General features: G+C 34.6%; 1 protein-coding gene across 1 annotated transcript in view; it reads right to left on the reverse strand.

Annotated features, from left to right (window-relative positions):
* The window catches only part of CDH11 (cadherin 11), a 211,715-nt gene that overhangs the window by 22,906 nt on the left and 167,440 nt on the right, over positions 1 to 21,369 (reverse strand). The window contains exons 7-11 of the mRNA XM_001364137.5: positions 15,566 to 15,753; positions 9,243 to 9,496; positions 1,796 to 1,932; positions 1,049 to 1,182; positions 129 to 246 (exon numbers count right to left, since the gene is read on the reverse strand). Of these exons, the coding sequence (XP_001364174.1) occupies positions 129 to 246; positions 1,049 to 1,182; positions 1,796 to 1,932; positions 9,243 to 9,496; positions 15,566 to 15,753 (831 nt within the window). The remainder of the gene's footprint in view (positions 1 to 128; positions 247 to 1,048; positions 1,183 to 1,795; positions 1,933 to 9,242; positions 9,497 to 15,565; positions 15,754 to 21,369) is intronic.

The following is a 21,369-nucleotide window of genomic DNA, read 5'->3' on the forward strand; positions in this document are numbered from 1 at the left end:
TTCATAAACCAGTGAAAGATTTTGGTTTTGAAAAAATAAATCAGCATTTACAGGTTTTTCAACAGTAGAATCATTTGTTTTCATTTTTTGGGCAAAGAATACTAATATTTGTAAACTTTGGTACAAACCTCTATTGTCTCGAACTGTAAAATTTGGGTTATGGACAATTTCAGGGGGTAAGGTGAAGAGAAATCTTGGTCCGTTAGCTGTATCATCCTTATCATCAGCACTAATGGAAACTATTGGCTGTAAAAAGGAAAAAAAATGAAATTTAAATAAGTCATACTTGGCAAATACATCTCTTATTGAATTTTACAAGGTTCCCATATACCCTGAGTCTTGACAGAATCATGGTTTTTAGTTGGCATTACAACTCATTACATCTCAGAGTCGTAAGGGCCCTGAAAGCTCATCTGCTTCACATTATGCTCTTTACCCCCAATACAATTATGGTGTCACCTCTAGGACACCCCAACTTCCCCTTAAAGAACTCCAATAACATGGAACTTCTTATCACTTTGGAATACTATTTGCTCCCCACAAGATCCACTTATAAGGAAGCCTTCCTTATATTAAACTGAAATCTATTTCTTGCAACTTTCACACGCTGATCTCAGTCTTGCCCTCTGGATCTTAACAGAATAAACCTAATGCCTCTTCTACAAGGAAGCCATTTTTAGATTTTACTCCAATGCATCTTTTCTACAATTTAAGATGTCCTTAGTTTTTCAGCTAGTACAAGAATGATGCATTTTTGTATCCTCATCGTTCTGATCACCTCTTTTGAATACACTAAAGATTGTCCATTCTCATATTTAAATGTGGAATTCAGAATAAGACATCAAACCTTAGATATGGTCTGACCAGGAAAGAAATGAGTAAGTTTATCATCTCTCTTTTCTTGGTATTTGCAAATGAGAAACATTGTTGATGGGCTAGCTAAGACTTAGAATCCTAACTCTTTCTAATAACTAAAGGGAATGAAAATAATCATTAAACCCTTTCAAACAACTCCATTCATCATTGTTCAATAACTTGTAGAACATACCTGATTGGAAACAGGTTTTGTCTGGTCACTCTCACAAATAAAGCCTTCATATGGGGCTGCAAATTTGGGAGCATTATCATTGACATCAATAACTCTGATGGCAACTGGAACTTTAGCTTCTTGGTGTCGATTGTCTGAAAAAAATTCATATATAGTAAAGAGCAGGGGCGAGTGTCATTTTTGGCTTCTTTAAGGGCTTTCCATAAACTTACCACATAATTAACCTCAGTAATCCATCATCCAGACAGTAGACTTTCATGATAAAAATTGTCATCTAGTATGCTTGGTGTGGGTTGTATGCAAAAGGTTTCCAAAATTGCAATTTGTAAATAAAAAACCAATTCCATCTTTGTGGCTATTTGATGAAGGCATTCAGTTTCAAAGGGGACATAGCCTTTCCCCAAAGAGCTCAGGACCCTTGATTAAATGTCCCCCAGAATGAAGTGTGTTCCAGGTGGAACACAGGTTTGACAAATTATATATGGGGTGGGAGCTGGACATGAAAATTCACATTGTGCTCATTTTTGTCACAGAAAAGAGACATATCTTTTTGCACTAATACCACCCTCACATCCTCAACACCTAGGACCAAGGGTGAAAACTTGTTTTGAGGCTGACAAAGCCTGTTAGTTGTAGCTATGTATCATATTGTTTATTTTTTAAAATAGCACACAGATGAGTAAAGGAATAGAATCCTCATTAAAGGATTAATTAAATTAAAGCAAAAACTCTCAGAAAAATACTTACGGAATTCAGTTGCAAGGACAGAAATGTTGAGCCAGGCTGTTTCCTCCCTATCCAGAGGTTTTGTCGTTTTAATAAAACCATCTTCTTGACCAATATTGAAATATCTATCGAGGTCAGTGTGCCGATCAATTGTATATCTAAGCAAAAAACAAATTAAGATTCTAAATCTGCCATATCCCAAGCTGCTTAGTGTCATATGTTTAAAACTCCTTAGATGTAAAATAATTTTTCAGAATGATTTTTTTTTTGTATAAGGGTATTAGAGATGGAAAGAATGCTAGAACAGAGAATGTTACTTTTGGAAAGGCCTTTAAAACATAAATGATACCTTAAGACTCTACACCTTACACTGTGATAATTATAAGACAAACACTGCATAAATATGACTTACTACTGGCAGAAATGCAGGGTGCCCTCTGTTTAATATTTAATAAAATAAAACTTTAAGTTTAATAAGTTTAAACTTAGTATTAGTGAACTTAAAACTGCACTGGGACTTCTGGGAAATCCTGCATAGCTGAGATAAAGGACATGAGAGTCAATAAGTATATCACTGAAAGTTTGATTTAGGGATTTAAAGTTTCCAGGTGCCCCATTGGGGATGGAATAGATGTGTTCAGAGTAATACATCAGGCCTAAAAAGCAGCAGCGTTGGATTTGTCCTTTTATCATAGATTGTTGTATGTGTAACAATCCTTAAAATGTAACATATTAGAACTGGAAGTAGAATGTTAGAACAAGAATAAATCTTAGAATATAAAATTGCTGAACTAGAAGGCATTTCAGACATTATCTTTTCTCCCCATCCATCTACAAAGGAGAAACCCTTGACTTCAGAAAAGTGATGGAACCTGACCATGGGCACCCTATGAGTTGTAATTCAATTCAACAAACATAGGTTAATGTCCTAATGGGCATAAACCATTATTTTTAGGTTCCGAAGGAGATTAAAAAACAAAACAAAACAAAAGTTTAACCAAAGTGCTGAGGGGACTTACAGTCTATGCAGTTCCACATTTAACCCCCATCTTATTATGTATGCCTTTCTATAGAAAATATTCTGTGACATTAAAGTTTTTTTCATAGTATATTGAAAGAAAATGACATAGCATATTTGATTGAGAATTGCAATGAAAGATTGCGTATTTTTTCATATTTACTACATCCACCCATCACGTGAATATTCATGAAGATGAATTTAGGAAACAAGCTTATCTAACTCCCCAAACTACTCAGAAAAATCACAAATTCTAAAGCTTTTGCCAGCTTCAAGCACAAGGCACATTAAATAATTTCAAATTTCTCTCTCAAGGTTCATTACAGCCTTAAAATCAATTTCCTTATCTTTATTCATTTTGAGATGCTAACAAAATTCTATGCTAATGCTATTTAATTTCAGACCTATTCATGTAGTTCAGTTCTAAAGAGAAATGAACCAATGCATAGTAATAGACAGCTCTAAGTCTGGCTACTCTGCTTACCTAGTACGCTCAGAGCTCCTGACTAATAACTCATTGTTTGTCCTCAATAATTTTACTTGTTTAAGACTCAGTTTCTTCATCTGCAAAATAAAAGGTAAAACTAGATAATGTCTTAAGAGCCTTTAGAACTCATATTCTCTGTAGTCTGTGTTTTGTAGTCAGTTTATATTTTAAAAGGCTTTTTGATCCTAAAAACATTGATATATTATTTTAACATAGCTAATGCATCCTCACTGGGCCCCAGGAAACTTTAAATCACTACTTTATTAAACATTCTGTGGCATATTTATTGACTCTATGTCTTGTTATCTCAGCTACCCAAGATTTCCTAGAAGTCCCAGTGCAGTTTTAAGTTCACTAAAATTACTAAATTTAAAGTTTTCATTTTGTTAAAGCTTAAAACTACTTTCTAGCTATATGATCTTGGACAAGTCATTTTAACCCCTCTTGCCTAGCATTTACCTCTTTTTTGCCTTGGAACCAATACAAAGTCCTGATTTTAAGATGGAAAGTAAGGATTTTTTAAAGAATTAAAGCTTCAAACTGCACTAGGGTGTTTTGGGTCATCCTGCATTTTTCCAGTAGTAAATCATATTCATGTAGTATTTTCCTTATGATAAGTACATGGAGGGGTGGGGTGTTAGAGGTATCATTTTAGCTTTTTCACAGATAAGAAAACTCAGATTCAGGGGAAGTGCTTGTCTATGACACTTCAACTAGTAAATTTCAGAGCTGGGAATGGATCCAGATCTGACTCAGTTAGTGTTTTTTTTTTTTCAATCTACTTTACCACACAGCCTTTCTAACAATCTGTGATCTAAGATTCCTTCCAATTCTGAAATGCTAGGATACTGTGATTCAAAAGGAGGTGTTTGGCCCACATTCATTTTGAATTTAGATGCCACACTTGGCTAGAAACCCTGAGAGTAAGCTGCAGAATCTAAATGGATAAGGAAGTGAACTGGGTCAGAAAACACTCCTTCATATTAATTGTTTCCCTACAATAGTACTCAGGAAAAGGCCATTAATAGACTTATTGGATGAATTATTCATTCCCTAAAAATAGATGACAGCCTGGCCCTTAAAGGAAAATGAGGATAGGAAAGCTATATCGGAAAGGGTTTATTTTATTGAGCCCTGAGCACAAACCAATCAATCCATACATTTAAACAGCTCTCGGGAATACATTGGGAAAATGTGATAGGATGGTATCTCTGCCCTCAAGGAGCTGAAAGTTTGGTCCAGCAAGATGAAGAACGAATACATCAAGATCTGGGTCAAAATGTGACAAGTGGCCATGAATAAGAAGGTCTGGGTTTGAATTTTTAGCCTTACTTGTTGAATTTCACCTATCTCTGTCTTGAGTTTCCTTATACCACATCTTCACTGTGCTCAGTAAACACTGAGTCTTAGAGTAGATGAACTCTAAACAAAAGTTGTTAGGTTTTTATGTTCTATTTTTTCCCCTTCATCCAATGACAAGCCAGCAAATTAACATCTCCTAATTGCCTTATGGGATTCAAAGCCTCTATATATTTGCTGAAGAGAAATGCTTTTCCATATCTCCTCTCCATATTTTTATCTCTATTCCCTCCTCATCCAAGATGCTCATTGGAGCATTGATTTAGATTTTAAAAGAGTTAAAGAACTTGTCTAATCCAACCTCCACATCCTACTGACAAATTAGAAAGGTTGGAAGACTTGTCCAAGGTCATATAATAGCAGATCTGGGATTTGAACCCAGGTACTCTGACTCCAGATCCATTGTTCTTTTCATTTCACCACTCTTTGCCACAACTCCACAGACTTTTCCCCCTCTGTTTTCCTCTCTTGAATTCTTACTTTGTTGGTAATGGACACATCTTACTAGATTTATTTTAGCTCATATTCTATTCATCTTAATTCATCAACTGAAATAGTAACAGAATCAATTGAATAACAGGATAAAAATGAAAGATAACAAAAATCAAACTGAGGAACTTTTATACCACTCTAACTATGGCTGTTGTTTCAGGCATTTCAATCATGTCTGACTTCACGATCTCATTTTAAGGCTTCTTGGCAAAGATACTGGGGTGGTTTGTCATTTCACACATTTCACAGATGAGGAAAGTGAGATCAGTAGGATTAAGTGATTTGCTCAGGGTGACACAGATACTAAGTGTCTAGGGCTGGATTTGAACTCATCTTCCTAACTGCAGGACTGGAGCTTTATCCACTGAGACATCTATATGTCTTGCAGCACCACACTTTATAGATTAGTAAACTGAGACAAAGCAACTAGTTCTAAGATCACAAGGCTAACAACAAATTTCCTGAGACTGAAGCATAACTCAGGTTTCTTGGTCCATGGATTTTCTCAGTATTTTATCTTAATGTCAAATAGTAGAGTGAATTTTGACATCATAATTATCCTGTTAGGAAAACACATAATACTTAAAATGAGACAGCATAAAGCAAAACATATCTTGATCTAGTTTTACAAATGTGTTAGACAGAATCTCAATTTTTATTTTATCTGTTTATTATTTAATTTTATGAGGGCCATTTTTCCTAAGTACTTCATATTATAGATCCTACAATTCCTAGCTAGTCTACTGACTAGGACTATGGTAGTTTTATATTAAGTTCTAATCTACCACAATTTTCCTAATAGGGAAGCATATTTAGACCACAAGCTGACTTACTTTCAGGACAAATTTCAACCAAATTCAGACTGGGTTTTTTAACCACTGATGATAACATTTAAAATCTCTGAAGCATTGCAAAATTCAGAACCCATTGCTATCAATTAGCTCATTTTTAAAGACAGATAGTTGCACTTCCAGCTCCTTCTAACCTTTCATTAATTTCCTTTCACATCACCTAATCCTAATCAATTCCTAAAAGGGAGAATAAGTATTTTATTTGTATGAAAGATTTACAGAATGGCCTGACCACTGGATAAATAAATGACACCAAAGACAAAGCATCATGTCATTGGTTGATTAAATTTTCCTCCCCTCCTGCCATGTACCTAGGTATAAACATATTGTAAATGATTTGTGGAGGTTATAAAGTTAGTAGTAGAACACCCTAGTTCAGACGTCATTGGTTCTGGAAGAGAAGAAATGAGCGAAAATCAGACTGCTCAGATGAAAATCACTTTTGTAGAAGAGGAGGGTTGACAGGGAACCATGGACATTTAGACTATTTCTATTCAGTTTTCCCCATCTTATTGCCCCACAATTGATCATGGCACCAGAAATATTGCAGTGGGAAACAGTTCACCAAGCAGGGAATAGAGTTGTGTCAAGGACAGAAGAATGGAGAGACAAAGGAAGAAGCAATTTCAGAGATTATGACCTTTTATGTCAGAAAGAAATGGTAGAGACCTTGTCCTCAAAGGAAGCTACATGAGGGCCATGAAGAGAGATAATGCAGGGAAATGGGAAGAGTACTCCAAAGGGCATATTACATTTCTGTGCTGTCAGGATTTGGTTTAGTTATCACCTACTTTATGAAACCATTCTTGAGAAACCAAATTTTAAATGATGTCTGCTATCAGAAATTATCTCGTATTTAAATATCCATGTTCACGTAACATTTCCCAAATAGACTGCAGATTGCTTGACATAAAGAGTTACTTTGCATTTTTCCTTTTAAACTGAGTGCCTTAAACAGAGAATAATAGGAATACAGATTTAAAATTGAAAGTGATCTTAGAGACCTTAGTTCAACCAAAATTATAATTTTCTAGATAATGAGACTAGAGTTCAAAGAAAGATCAATCAACATGACCAATGTTTCACTAGTAATAGATGGAAGAATGAGTATTCAAACTCCCATCCTCTGTTGCCCCGTATTGGACCATTCCTTGTAATAGTGATTTTCCACAGAGCAAGTAGTTAATACACTTGGAGTGAACTGAGGAATCATTTTTTTGAGGAATCAATTTTGAAGGGGCCTTGGCAATATTAAGGCATTTATCTATCACCATGATGATGGAACATCTAGAAATTCAATTCAAGATATTATTGGCCTTGGATTCTTAACTACAATACACAAAATGGATGTAAGGAATAGGCACAATTATAGTTACAGAAAATGTAAAAAGGAGTGACCATGGAGTACCCAACCTAAATAATTAGGAGCATAATTAAAACATCTCAACATTGAATGGAACCTCCTCACTCAACTAGTCCAACCCACTCCTGAACAAGATTCTCTTCTATGGTTTCCTTTTTAAGTACTCACTCAACCTCAACTTATCCCCTTCAGTGACAAGATATTTAAACCTCTTATGTATTGTCCCCCCTCCCCAGGTCCCCAGGTCCCCAGCCCACTTATTTCCCTTTTACTAAGTAGATGTTGAACTGGTATATATGCCTTGTTACATTTTTCATCCAAATTCCTATTTTCTAGGAACAAGCAGAACAAGTAGAAGACTTCATCAAATATTTGAAGAAAAATCATGTTCCTCAATAAGCCTTCTCTTTACATGTCATTGCATTTTTGCCAGGGGAAAATTGGTTAGAAAGATCACATGATGAGAAATGAGAAGTTCTTTGAAGGAGTGAGAGTGACTGATGGATTATGCCATATTTTTAAGCAAGAGAGATGAATATCTACTCAATTAGGAAAATTTTGTCTAAGGAGATTTTAGCATGCACATTCTGCAATCGATTTCTCCAAGTCTAATTTTTTTTCCTTAGGTGCAATCTCCATCCCCTTTTTGCATCAACATCATTTTCTAATTTGCAAATTGAGACTGCCTTCCTGCAGAGGATTTTAAAGACCCTTCTCAGCCTTCTGTATCTTTAATAATCCCCATCTCTTAAGCAAGCCTGTTCAAATCTTAATCATTTATTCCTCTGTTTTGGCCTCTTTCCAACTCTCCAATTATCCATTCACATCAGACTAAACCTAAACCTTTAACACAACTCTATCCAATATCCATAACAGTATCTGCTGCCCCTCTTTTTACTGCAATGGATTCAATTTTAAGTATGCTTTTTTGGATACAAGAGCTTGTTAAAAAATAATGTGTTTCTTTTTTGTTTGTATTTATTTCCTTCACTCCTAATACTTTCATGTATATTTTTAGTATTATCTATATCATCACTCCTTGTTCAGCCATTGAAAAATCTCTATAAGATAGTATTATCTTACATTTTCAGACTTGGACTATATTAATCCTATTCACATATTTAATAGTAGAAGCACACTGAATGAATTGGGGGTCCATTAAACTCAGATCTATACTTTCTTGGTTCTCTGCTTTCCTTTCATTCTAATTCTAATTACTACAACATCCTACTGGTCTTTCTTTGCTCACTGAATTCTTAACCTTTCTTTAAAGTCCAAACCAAATGCCATTTCTTTTTTCACGCCTTCTATAATGCCTTCCCTTTATTAATGACCTTCTCTCACTCAAAACTCATATAGGACTTTCAAACTTCATGATGAATTTATAAAATACTGTGAACTGGAATTAACTACTCTTGTACCTCATCCCTCTATAAAGAATATAAATTCTATTAGACAAGGACTGTGTCTTGGATTTAGTTTATATCTCCTTCAGCTCCCATTTCATTCTGTTGCACAGAATAAGTAGTTAATAAATGCTTCTATGCATTGAATTTTGCTATACTAGAGCTCTGTGAGGTAGGGTGGGCAAGTTTTATCTTCCCTATTATCACAACTCAGGATAATACTGAACAGAGATTAAATGGTTTGCCCAAAATCATTCCCCAAAATGACCAGATTATGTAATAATTATATGACATGTCACCTGAGTCTTGGTCCAATATTCCCTCTATTATTCCCATCCTAGCTTGTCTTGTGCCTATGATCCTTGGGGTTAACTTCCCTGAAGGATCTATTTACATCTGCCCAACTACTGACATTTTCTTCAAATAATCACCCCAACATCATCAAACCAGCATTCAGTATACTAAGATTACAGGTTTTAAGACTAGACATACCTGATGGGACTGCCGGCGGCATCAGGGTCTTTGGCATGGACTCTACCAACAATAGTACCAGCAGCTGCATTTTCTTGGACTTCGTGAATGTAACTGGGCGCTAAAAACATTGGCGGCTCATCAGCATCTTCCACTGAAATCTTTACTGTAACTGTGTCTTTGAATGGTCCATTGCTGATGAATTTGGGGTCAATGTGAACATTTGCAGCTTCCACCTTTAGACTGTAAGCTTTTTTGGTTTCAAAATCTACAGGCTGGCAAGAGAAAGAATATTATCAATGACTGAATCAGAGAATATTGGTTTGAAAAGGAAATTTAGAGATCATTTAATCCAAGCCCCTCACTTTACTGAGGAGAAAGATAAGGCTCAGAAATGTAATGTATTTTAGTAAAGAAAGTATTAGGACCAGGGCCCAAACCCAGGCCTGCTGCTTTTATTTTCAACACATCTTCCATAATCTCATCTATTTTATCTCTGATAATGGAATGGTTAGTTTATTAAAAAAGGTACTATATTCTCAACTAGACAATGTTCTTGCATTGTTGTATGTATTTATATGTAAATATACAACATTTTGAAGGAGATATCATCTCAAAACTTTGCTTTTGAAACTATTTACCTTTAAAAATTAAAGGAAATGAATAAAATTGAAAGTAAAAGAACCGTTGAACTAATAAATAAGACTAGGATCAGGTACTTGGGAAAAAAAACAAATAAAATAGATAAAGTACTGGTTAATCGAATACAAAAAGAAAGAAGAGAATCAAATTAATAGTATCAAAGATGAAAAAGGTGATTTCACCTCTAATGAAACTATTTACCTGCCCTCCTCCTAGACATTTTCACTTTCCTGTGTTTTGCGATATCTCTAGATTCTCCTCCTAACCATCTACATTTTCCCTTCTTATTCTTTTTATTTATTTTTTTGGATGGATTATAGTGTGTGCCCTTTCCTTTTTTGAGTGAGTTCTATCTTAGGCTTTCTTCTTGCTCTACAATCCTCTCGTGGTGATCTTATCAACTTCCATGAGCTCAGTTACCATTTCTATGCATATCAGTTCTCAAGTGTTTATATTTCAGCTTCATCTCTCCTGAACTGTAATCACACATAACCAACTGCCCCCTGAACATCTATATACAGACATGTCAAAGGCATCTCAAATTAAACATGTCCAAAGCCTAAAAGTGTCAAAACCTTATCATCTTCCTCTAATTATAACCTCTTCTATTTTTTTCCAAATTTCCCTTTTGAGGTTACAACTATTCCCCAGTTAAATAAGTTCACAACCTCAAAGTCATTCTGAACTTTTAAGTTTTCCTTATTCCCCACATCTATCAGTTTCCATGTCTGTTGATTATAATCTTCACATGATATTTCACAGAAAACTTGTTTATTTTTTCTTTCCCCCCCATTCAGACAGATGATACTTTAGTTTAGGCCCTGATTACTTAATGACTGGATGCTTACAAGAGCTTTCTAATAGCTAGTCTACAATCCAATCCCTCCCAACTCTAATCTAGTCTGCATTCAGTTAATAAGTAGATATACATAAGGTACAGGTCTGACTATGTTCCTTCTCTACTCCAGAAGTTTAATTCTCTAAAAGAAAATGCAAACTCTTCTGCTTAGCATTCGAAGTCCTTCATACTCCATCTACAAACTATCTTGCCAGAGAAATCTAACATTTCTATCAGGTAGTCTACATTCTATCTAAACTGTTGTTCCTCAGAGACTGATAATCTATTTTCCATTAGCAAAGACCATCCTCAATGCCTAACGTGCTTTTTCTTCCAGCTTCATCATAGCGTATCTGCTTTCCTTCAAAATCCTTCTCAATTAGATTGAAAAGGAAGGAGGCCTTTCTTGAATAAAGGAAGGAAAAACAAAAAAACAAAAAACATTTAAGTGCTTACTATTATTCTTTAGACACTGAAAAACGAGTAGTAGGGGCAGAGATATGAAAAAGCAAGAGAAATACTATTCTTTCTGAGCTGAATTCTCAATGGAAAAGACAACTTTTAAAAAGGACCAGTGGCTAGGGAGAGGTTTTCTGTTAAGATAAGCCAAAGAAGAGTAAATGGAGTCATCAGATAATTTTGATATATTCCTTCTAGAAATGGTAGTGCTATGACTTCTATTCCCAAAGTTATTGATGGAAAGACATCAGGGAGTTACTGTTGTGGTTGGAATGGCATGAAATTAGCCTGGAAACAGGAGCATGGTAAATGACCGTAGGTCAGATTAATAATCTAATTGTGCTGACTGATAATCAGAAGTGCCAGACACATGAACAGAACTAGAATTAAAGTTCTGGGTTGGAGGTGGAGGTCAGAGGGCAGGAACATGGCACAAAGATGGCCAGTGAGCATATATATTCACTGGTATTCATACTGTTTACCTGTAGAATAATTTAAACTACTGGAAGGCATAAAAAATTTCATCTTCATTCTTGCATACTCAGAGCATAGCATAGTGCCTGGAATACTATAGGCACTCAGTAAATGCTTATTGAATTAAGTGGGATAATTATAGTTTCTAGCAGATAGTAAATACTAAATAGGTGTTAATTAGCTGACTCCATTTTTTTTGTCAATTATTCCAATATTTTACATACTAAAGTCTCTTCCAAATTCCTTTGTCTGAGTCCTAACATTCTACAATCTAACATTCATTCTAGTTTTAGCATTCTAAGTTGTACCTTTCAGTGTTCTCAGGTACCTTCCAAGTGGTACCCTTTTCCTAAAGCTAATGTTCTCATTACCAGGAGCTACATATCTTTTAATCATCTTAGCTTATTATAAAGTTATTAAGTAGTTAACGTGTGGGCTTCAAATATATTATTTGGCTCATTAAGAACTAATTGTTGCATTATAATTTAGATAGGTTGATTGATGTTATCAATAACAATTGGCTCCCTTCAACACTTATTTAAGGAAGAAAAAAACCAATTATCAATTGTCAAATAGTAGGCTGTGAAGGTCTTTTTATTTAATTTCCAGGTATTCATATATTGCCTCTGTCCCCAAATATCCATTTTTTCCTCAAGTTGAAAGCACAATGGCAACTGGGAATCTCATAGTATAAATATAATTAAAGAATTCAGTGAAAGAATAGTGATGCCAAGCCAATTGTTGACTGTCACTCTGATTATCTACGATGTTGGGCAAGTAACTTCCCTTCTCTGAGCCTTAATTTCCTTGCTATCAAGGGAGCTATTGGGCTAAGTGATCTCTCAGTTTCTATCTCAATCCAAAGTCCTTTAATCACTACAACATCAGATTGGGGATAGGAATATTGGATAAAAAGTAATAGGAATGTAGAATAATTTCTTCAGGGCTTTAAATTTGTAAAGCACTTTCCTAAAAATAAACAAATAAAGGAAAGCATACATATATTACCATTCCCACTTTGTAGATAAGGAAACTGAATCCCAGAGATAATAAATAACATGAGGATTTCATAGCTTGTCAATTGGGGAAGCAATATTCAAACAGAAAATTCTAGAAGTTCAAGATCAACAATGTCTTCTCTGAACAAGAAACTCCAATGGCTCCCTTCTGTCTAAGGATTAAGTGAAATTATCTTTTTAAGGCCCTTTAAAGACTGATCCAGACAATCTTTCCATGTTGCCAAGTTCTCTTCCTCTTCATGCACTATAATTTTCAACTGAACATGTCAATTTACTGCACACTGTAAGCAGAATTTAGTTTCCTTTCACCATGCCTTTGAACAGGTGGCTTCTCATTCCTATTCATTAATGTTCTCCCTATTCATTTTCATCCTTTAAACATATTCTCTTCCCTCAAGGCTCAGTTTAAAGGCCATTCCCTTCAAGAATCCTTTCTTAAATCTTCAAATTGTTACTCTTCTCTACCCTGCCCCAATCACTGTGAATTATTTGGTACATATTCTATTATATTTTATTTAAAATTATCTGTAAACGTGCTATATTTCCCTGATAAAATATAAGATCCTTGAAGGTAGGGACTGTCCCACTTTTCTATTCATATTCAGAGTGACTAGTATTGGACATGACAATATAATAGCCATCAGCAAGCACTTAATATATGTTCATAACTTTTAAAAATATATGTATTTTCCTACTCTTTATTTGGAATTTCCAAACTGTGTAGTACAAGCTGACACAAATGTCCTTTAATAAATTAAATAACAGTAGCCACAAACTTAATCTTAAATGGTTGCTTTTTAGAAAATTGTTCCTTCACTTGGAATAAACACATTGAATTAGTGGGGAAGAATGTGCAGATTAATCATATGTAGGGAGCTCATTTGCAAAGTTGGAGTTTCATGGGGTGATTTAAATGTTTTAAGATTGAAGAGACACTGTGTGTTTATGCCCTGAATGCATTGAAAACAGGTGACAACCTTTGCACAACCAGCCATCCAATTATATCCAAAGTGAAGAATGGGATGCATTACTTGTGTATGTCAAGTATTCATATGTCAGTGTCAAGTACAAAGAAGAGTAATATTAATTAGTGAGGAAAGCAGACAATATCATGCCAGATGTCATTAGTATGGTCATCATTTCACAGTGGAAAACTCAGAAGTATTTCTATTGCAACACACAAATAGGGGCTAGGAAAGAGGTATATTTCTGTTTACTGTTCTTATCTATATCTATAAAATGAGAATAATACTAAATACACTATCTACTATAGATTATTATAGGAAAAGTACTCTGTAAACATAAGATCTATAGAAATCTAAGCGTTTAATTATTATTATTGTTGTCCTTTGTCTAAAACCATTTGCTACGTTATCAGAATGAGAGAAGAAAATGAACTTAAATACCAGCTAATTTGGACTTCTTATTTTAAAGACAAGAACAATTAGAACCTGTTGATATCAAATGACTTGACAAATGTCACTCAACAAATTTCCACCAGTTGTATTCCATGGGCCTGAACTACATCATGATCCCAGGAAAATTCATCTTTAGGAATATGGTCAACCTTAGAGTTTGTATAAGCCTCCTCACACCTGACTTAAAGGAACTCCTATCAAATCCTCCATTTAAAAAGGGCTCCCAGGATAACCATCTCATTGTTTTTCATCAGCTGCACTTCTCTGTAATGGGTTCCATCATGCCCTTTGCCTACTTATCTCCCTTAACCTCCTTTAAATTTCCTTATGTGTTTTGTATTCCTATAATAGATTGGAAGAAGAAACTGACATTTTTTTTTTCTGAGCTTAGCACAGTGACTGGTACCCAGAGAATGATCAATTGATGTTTACTGACTGACTGACTGACTGACAAATGGCAGAGCTGGGATTGAAAACTCCATCTTTTAACTACAAATTCAATAATCTTCCCACTACACCAGGATTTCACTTCTCTAGGCTTCACCTCTCTGCCTTCCTTAAAATCTTCCTTCTTGGTAATCTAGGTTATTTTTATCCATTTCTATCTTTTTTTTCCTCACTACTCTACTTTTTTTTCTAAATTTAAATCTAACTCTCAGAATTCTGCCTGCCTAGATAAAAGCTTACATTATTCAGCTACTCCCCATAACTAACATCTTCCTCATCTCAGTTCCAGTTGACCTCAGTGTTTCATTTTCCATCTCCTACTTCTTTATTGATTTTTCAAATTATTTTTTATCAGTGTTACAACCCAATTTTCACCATTACCCACTGTATCTTAATATTCATGTGGCACTACCCGGTTGAAAATGAATACTTGATTAAAACCAAGGTAACCCTATCACTCAATTCTGATTTCATGCTGAATACGCTTTGAAGATTGAAAGGTGTTGATTTCTCAAGTGGTAAATCAATTTCAAAAATGAAGTTATAGAATATAGTATAATTGTCTCATAATTTAAAGGGAAATTGATTTGAATTTTTTATAATGTCCTCTTTTCTCTGCAGTCCTATAGAGCAGCATTTATAAAGGTATAATTCAAGAACCCCTTGGGGTCCCCAAGATCCTATCAGGAGATCCATGAGGTTAAAAAAATTCACATTAATATTAAGATACTTTTGACATCTAATATAGTAAACATTGATGGTTATAACCACATTTATAAAGCTATTTTGAGATTGTTCATCATTTTTAAAGAGTATAATGGTGTCCTGAGACCAAAAACATCTGAGAACTACTGCTATAGATGAGTCATTAATCCAGACCCATGATAAGTGACATGACATTAAGGGTCATTTTCATGAAGGAATCTAAATCACTAGTAGAGATTCTGGTTAATCCTAGTTTATTCTGGGGGGCATAATTCATTTCATGTTTTTCAGGGGAAAATAACAAAGGGGAGAAAATCATTAGTTGGGGTGAATGTTCTGTACCTTCTTGAGTTTCACCACACCCTCCTGTGTTTCATAATCTGTTGTAATTTCAAATAGCTCAATGCCATCCCCATCAATGATGTTATAGGTTACTAAGCCATTCTCTCCAATGTCTGGGTCTTTGGCCTTCAGTCTTCCTACTTCTTCTCCTGGAACAGCTGCTTCTGATACAGACATCTGGTATACACCTAGTGAAAGAATAAATACTTCATTATCTTGCTTTATTCATACAGAAAGACATCCTGCTTTTGATATATCAAAATAGTTCTCCCTCTACCATTGTCAATACCAATGCCTCCACACTTTAGGGGAGAATTTTTAATGAGGAACTGTGGTGAAGAAAAAAAGAGAAGAAAATATCTCTTGTTAGTCAACTTTGAGGCTCTGTGTAACTTTTAAGTTAATCTAGTCTTCAGTGCACAGAATCAGAGCTCAAAACTTTTCCAACTTAGAAACATCCATCAGACCTTAGTGTAAACACTGATACTTAATCTTTGAAAAGACAGTTTCATTCTCCATACCAAAAAGAGTCCTTCAAGGAAGTCTTAAAGAGATGTGAGAGAGCTTATAATTTATTACAACAGTATGAGTTAAATAAAAGATTTGGAACTCATATGGATTGAGTAAAAAGTAACAAAGGAATGGAATAAACAAATGTGAAACAAGTGCTTTATTTTATAGGTATCAGATGGCTATTTGAAAGAATAGATATTATCTGAAGGCTATTAGAGACACAGGAGCTGGTAATATGGATATCCACTATACTAATTTTGGAAAGAAAAATAATTCTCAAGTTCCTTGCAAATCAGGAAATAATTACATTCCCACAAAAATGCCCTTGCATACATAGTTCTCAGAACATAGTTAAGTAAATGCTCAATGAATAAACACACTATTCTGAATAACCACTTTTCATCAATTCAATAATTCAAATAGCATATTAAATCATAATTAATACTATCAAGAACTCCTAATAAATTCTGTTCTTTTGTACCACCTTGGAGGGCAGGTGAAGCAAAAAATTATCTTTCCCCTCCTATGCATTCATTTTACAATCACATGACTAGCAAGTATCAGGACCAAAGAATTAATGACTGAAACTATTTTCTGTCTACTATGTTCATGTCCTTATTAACCACCCATTCATATATCAATATCTAGGATGTTTCAGTAGTAAAAAGTACTTAATCAATAAACAAATCAAGTAAATATCTTCAGCATATTCAACATTATGTTAGCCATAATGGAAATAGAAGAAGAGTTTTATCAAGACCTTTGCCCTCAAGTAATTAAAAATTCATTTGGGGATGGCAAAATTTATGCAAAACAAGAACATGGACAATGATGCTTTTTTTATTTTTTTTATGAGTGAGGACTAAAAACATGTTGCCTTTAATCAAGCGAAAGAGTGTGCTAATCAGATTTTCAATATACTAGAACTTCAGAGTGGGGACACACGAGACTGGATTTAGTAAGTAAAATAATCTTCATAGATAGAGTGCAATCTAGACAAGGACTTCAGAGTCAGAAAGTATTTTCATAGTAGAAAAAGGCAGGGAAGGCACAGTTATAACATATTGTCCATATTTATTGAACTTGAAGTCAAACAGGTAAATGACAAGGAAAGAACAGATATCACTCTCCTCAGATTTATGTAAAGAGAGACATAACATGCCATATTAAATAGAATGGCAGCAGTGAAGCCAAAAAGTCTTGATTTTAGGTCATCCCAAGACCTAATAGTATCATCATCATCATAATCATCATCATCATCATTATCATCATCATCATCATTTGAGGATCATAATAATCCTGTGAAATGTGTACCGTTGTTATATTTGTTTTACAGATGAGAAAACTGAAACAGAGAAATGTTAAATAATTTGCCCAAGATCATACAGCTAGTAAGCATGTGAGGCAGAATTTAAACTTTGGTCTTCCTGGTCTAACTCCAGAACTAACACTATTTACTATACATTTAACAGTCCAAGTACTCTGACATTTGACATCTATCTGTACCTGTTACAGGTCTGCAATGGCAGAATGGGTTTCCATATTGAGTTCCTTACAATGATGAAATGACAGCTTCAGAACTAGTAAGTTAACAGCACCAGAAACAAACAAATAAATAGACAGTGTGGAGGAAGAAGAACTTCCCATCAGTTTGGTACATTAAAACATCATCAGGGGGGCAGCTGGGTAGCTCAGTGGATTGAGAACCAGGCCTAGAGATGGGAGGTCCTAGGTTCAAATCTGGCCTCAGACACTTCTCATCTGTGTGACCCTGGGCAAGTCACTTGACCCCCATTGCCTACCCTTGCCACTCTTCTGCCTTGGAGCCAATACATGGTATTGACTCCAAGACGGAAGGTAAGGGTTTTAAAAAAAAAACATCATCAGTTCATGAGGAAGAAGAATCATATTGAACCCTTAACTGTGATGGTTACCATGTTGGTGACTCAGGGCAAGTCAATAAGCCTCTCTGGTTCTTAGGTTTCTAAAGTACACACCAGATGTGAATTATCCTGCACCTATTATCTCATTGTATGGAGCACAAACACCAACAGTCACACTAAAAAGCTGGCCAATTTTTACATTTTCATTTTTGCTGCTTGAAATAGCATTTGCTTTTGCAACCTCATTCATTATTTCAGGGTTAATTTTGGTCTCATTGAGTTCTTGCTTTTAGGTTCTTTAGCCTCTTTACTCGTTTACCCTCTTAGAATCTACTCTTATTGAAGAAATTTTAATAAATGGCTCATAGAACCCCAGGATAAGCAGGTCAGACATATAGAAGTGCTAAAGGAAAATTTTGATACCCAAGTGATGCAGTGGTTAGAGTATTGGTCTTGGAATTAGAAAGAGTTGATTTGGAACTCTACCCCAGTTGTATGACTTGGGCAAATCATTAATGTCTTTTAACCTTAGTTTCTTCATTTGCAAACTGGGGATAATGAAAGAACCTCTCACAGAGAATTATTATAAATGTAAAAATAGTATAAATGTAAATTATAAAATGTAAAACTGCATTAAAATGTAGAAATGATGAATGTAAATAAAATTATGAATGTAAAAGATACACAGGAGTCTTTGAGTAGCAGGAACCAGATGTAAGTGGAAAATGTTTACCCAAATAATAAAACAAAATACACTAGAACACAGGTAATGTGGTTTTCTAAGTAAATATGAGGCCCTTTGGGATCATTGTGTACTCTTTAGTCGCCTGTTTTTCTATTTGAATTTGACACATTATTAGCACTTTACAAATCTTAAAGTTAGTTATTATTATCATGTTAGTTATTATATTTTCTATTTTGTTTTTAAACTTATTTTTAATCATGACTATGAACCTTTGGACTATAACAAGATTTTGTTTTTCAGGATTAGTCAATTTTTTTGAACCATAGCAGGTTAATGTTGTCCACAGGGTTTTCTTAGCAAAGATCCTGTAATAATTTGCCAAACAGACAGAAACTAAGTGATTTGCCCAAAGTCATATAGCTTTTAAGTGTCTGAGATAAGATTTGAACTCAAGTCTTCCTAGTGACCTAGGTGACACAGTAGATAGAGTGCTGGCCTGGGGCCAGGAAGAATGATCTTTGCAAGTTAAAATCTGGCTTCAGAAACAAACTAGCCTGGGTGACCCTGATGAAGTTACTTAATCTTATTTGCCTCAGTTTCCTCTTTTGTAAAATGGGCTAGAGAGTGAAAAGGCAAACTCATGTATCTTTGCCAAGAAAAACTCAGATGGGGTCAAAGAGTCAAACATGACAGAAAAATGACTGAATAATAACACATTCTTGACCCTAGGCTTAATATTATATCCATTGAGCCATCTAGCTCCTTCTTAACAAGACTTATAACTAGCCTAGTCAGAGGAGGCATTCCAAAGAAATTATGTTTATTAGGAAAAAATAAGTCTTTTGTGTCTACCCTCTTCTTCTCGATCTTCTCTTCCTGATGGCTTTTTGTAACACCATCCTATCATGGTTGACCCTCTCCCAACCTGGCAAATTCTTCTAAGATTTTTTTTTTTTTTTTGCAGAATAATCATCTATATCCTGCTCCTGTTGACTAGGGCTAAGCCAGGGCTATGTCTTGGGTTTTCTATTTCTCTCCATACTCTTTCCTTCTATCATCTCATTAGCTTCTTTGGAATTAATCATCTCTTTACACATGACTCAAATTTACATACATTTTCATTCATGATACAAAAATTGATTTGTTTTGCTTGACTATAAGTATTTCTTACAAGGGATGTTCTTTGGAGGATGTAGAGTGAATCCATGTGTAGCAAAAGATGGAGTAAAAAATATGAGATTATTAATAAAAATGGTTAAAGGTTTGTGGAAGAAATGTAAGAAAGATCAAAAGGAAACTCAAATAGGAAAATACAAAATTTGTTACCAAAATACTATAATATTAAGACTGAATATAATCTAAAAGAAAGTTAACAGGATCCTTCAGTTAGTCAAACATTTTGTTGCTACTTTTGCTGTTCTTTGGATGTTAAAATTTCCATGTGAGTAACTGTTAACCCAAAATAAAGAAAATTAAAATGTAAAGCTTTTTAAAAATCACACCTGCTATCAAAGTGTTTCCTAAAGACAAGGTATGTTTTATCTATAGAATTTCCCTAATCCATTTAGCATCCTTTCAGAAAAGGAAAATTCAGCTGACCTGTTTTTGATGAAGTCATGCTACAAATACTTAGTCTTTTTTTCTAGATACTGACCAACCATCTCTTTCATGTTTCACCCATTATTTAATATGTTTTCTAACAATCAGTCAAACACTCCTCTTTTGTAAGTAGATTCTTTGTTTCTGTCTCTGTCTCTCTTTCAAACTGTGACAGTTCCCACCTGTTTAAATATTTTGCCTATTTTCTATTAAAAACAAGTTTTTTAAAAATCCTTATGACATCTTTACTCTGACTAATCATGTCCCATTTTTATTTTATTTTCCTATATAAATCAAATATAGAAGTATGTAGAGATATTGATGTAAAAGGACAGAGGAACTCAATGGCAGATTTGGGCATCCATTGATCAGAACAGTGGCAAAGAAGTAATAAAAAGTAATTAAGGATCAGGAGTGGAAGATCTCTGACCCTTATCATGAAGGCACAGCAGCCGAGAAATTTCTGAGAACAGGTATATTGAATTGAAGTTCAATGATTAGAATTTTAAAAATATATGAAAAATTTTAAACCCTGGGGTCATATTCATTCATTTGTTGCCCACACATTTATTAAGCAACTTATAGGTATATGATGATCTGCCAAATGCTAGCTATACATAGGCAAAAATGATACAATTCCTGGGAGACCTTAAATAAAGATTCTGGTAATGGTTCCAAATAAGGCATGGGGTCTTCAAAAAAGACATTGGTCAGAGGGGTTTAAAGCCCAGTGTTACATCTTTCAAAGGACGTAATATTTAACATTTCATAATTCTCTCAGTTCATTTGTGTAATTTGTAGTCTGCCAAGACCTAAACCTTTGTAATGATTGGTTCTACATCTTGATGACCAGGTCTCTAATTTCATCCTTGAGTTCCTTCAAAACTCCAGCAGATATCATTTAGTCCTGGTAGTCTACCTTTAATTAACTCTTCATTTGCCTGGCACATATTAAGCCCTTATAATACTTGTTGACTTTACAGATTTGGGTTTTTTTAAAGAATATTTTCTATTGACTATTTTCTTTTCTAGTATTCCCAAAGTGTCCATTTCATGGTTGATTTAAGTGTGAGAGAGGATGTCCTCAGCTCTATTCTCAGACAAAGACAAATATTTCTTCACTG

Source organism: Monodelphis domestica, chromosome 1 (genome assembly GCF_027887165.1).
Source record: "Monodelphis domestica isolate mMonDom1 chromosome 1, mMonDom1.pri, whole genome shotgun sequence".
NCBI lineage: Eukaryota > Metazoa > Chordata > Mammalia > Didelphimorphia > Didelphidae > Monodelphis > Monodelphis domestica.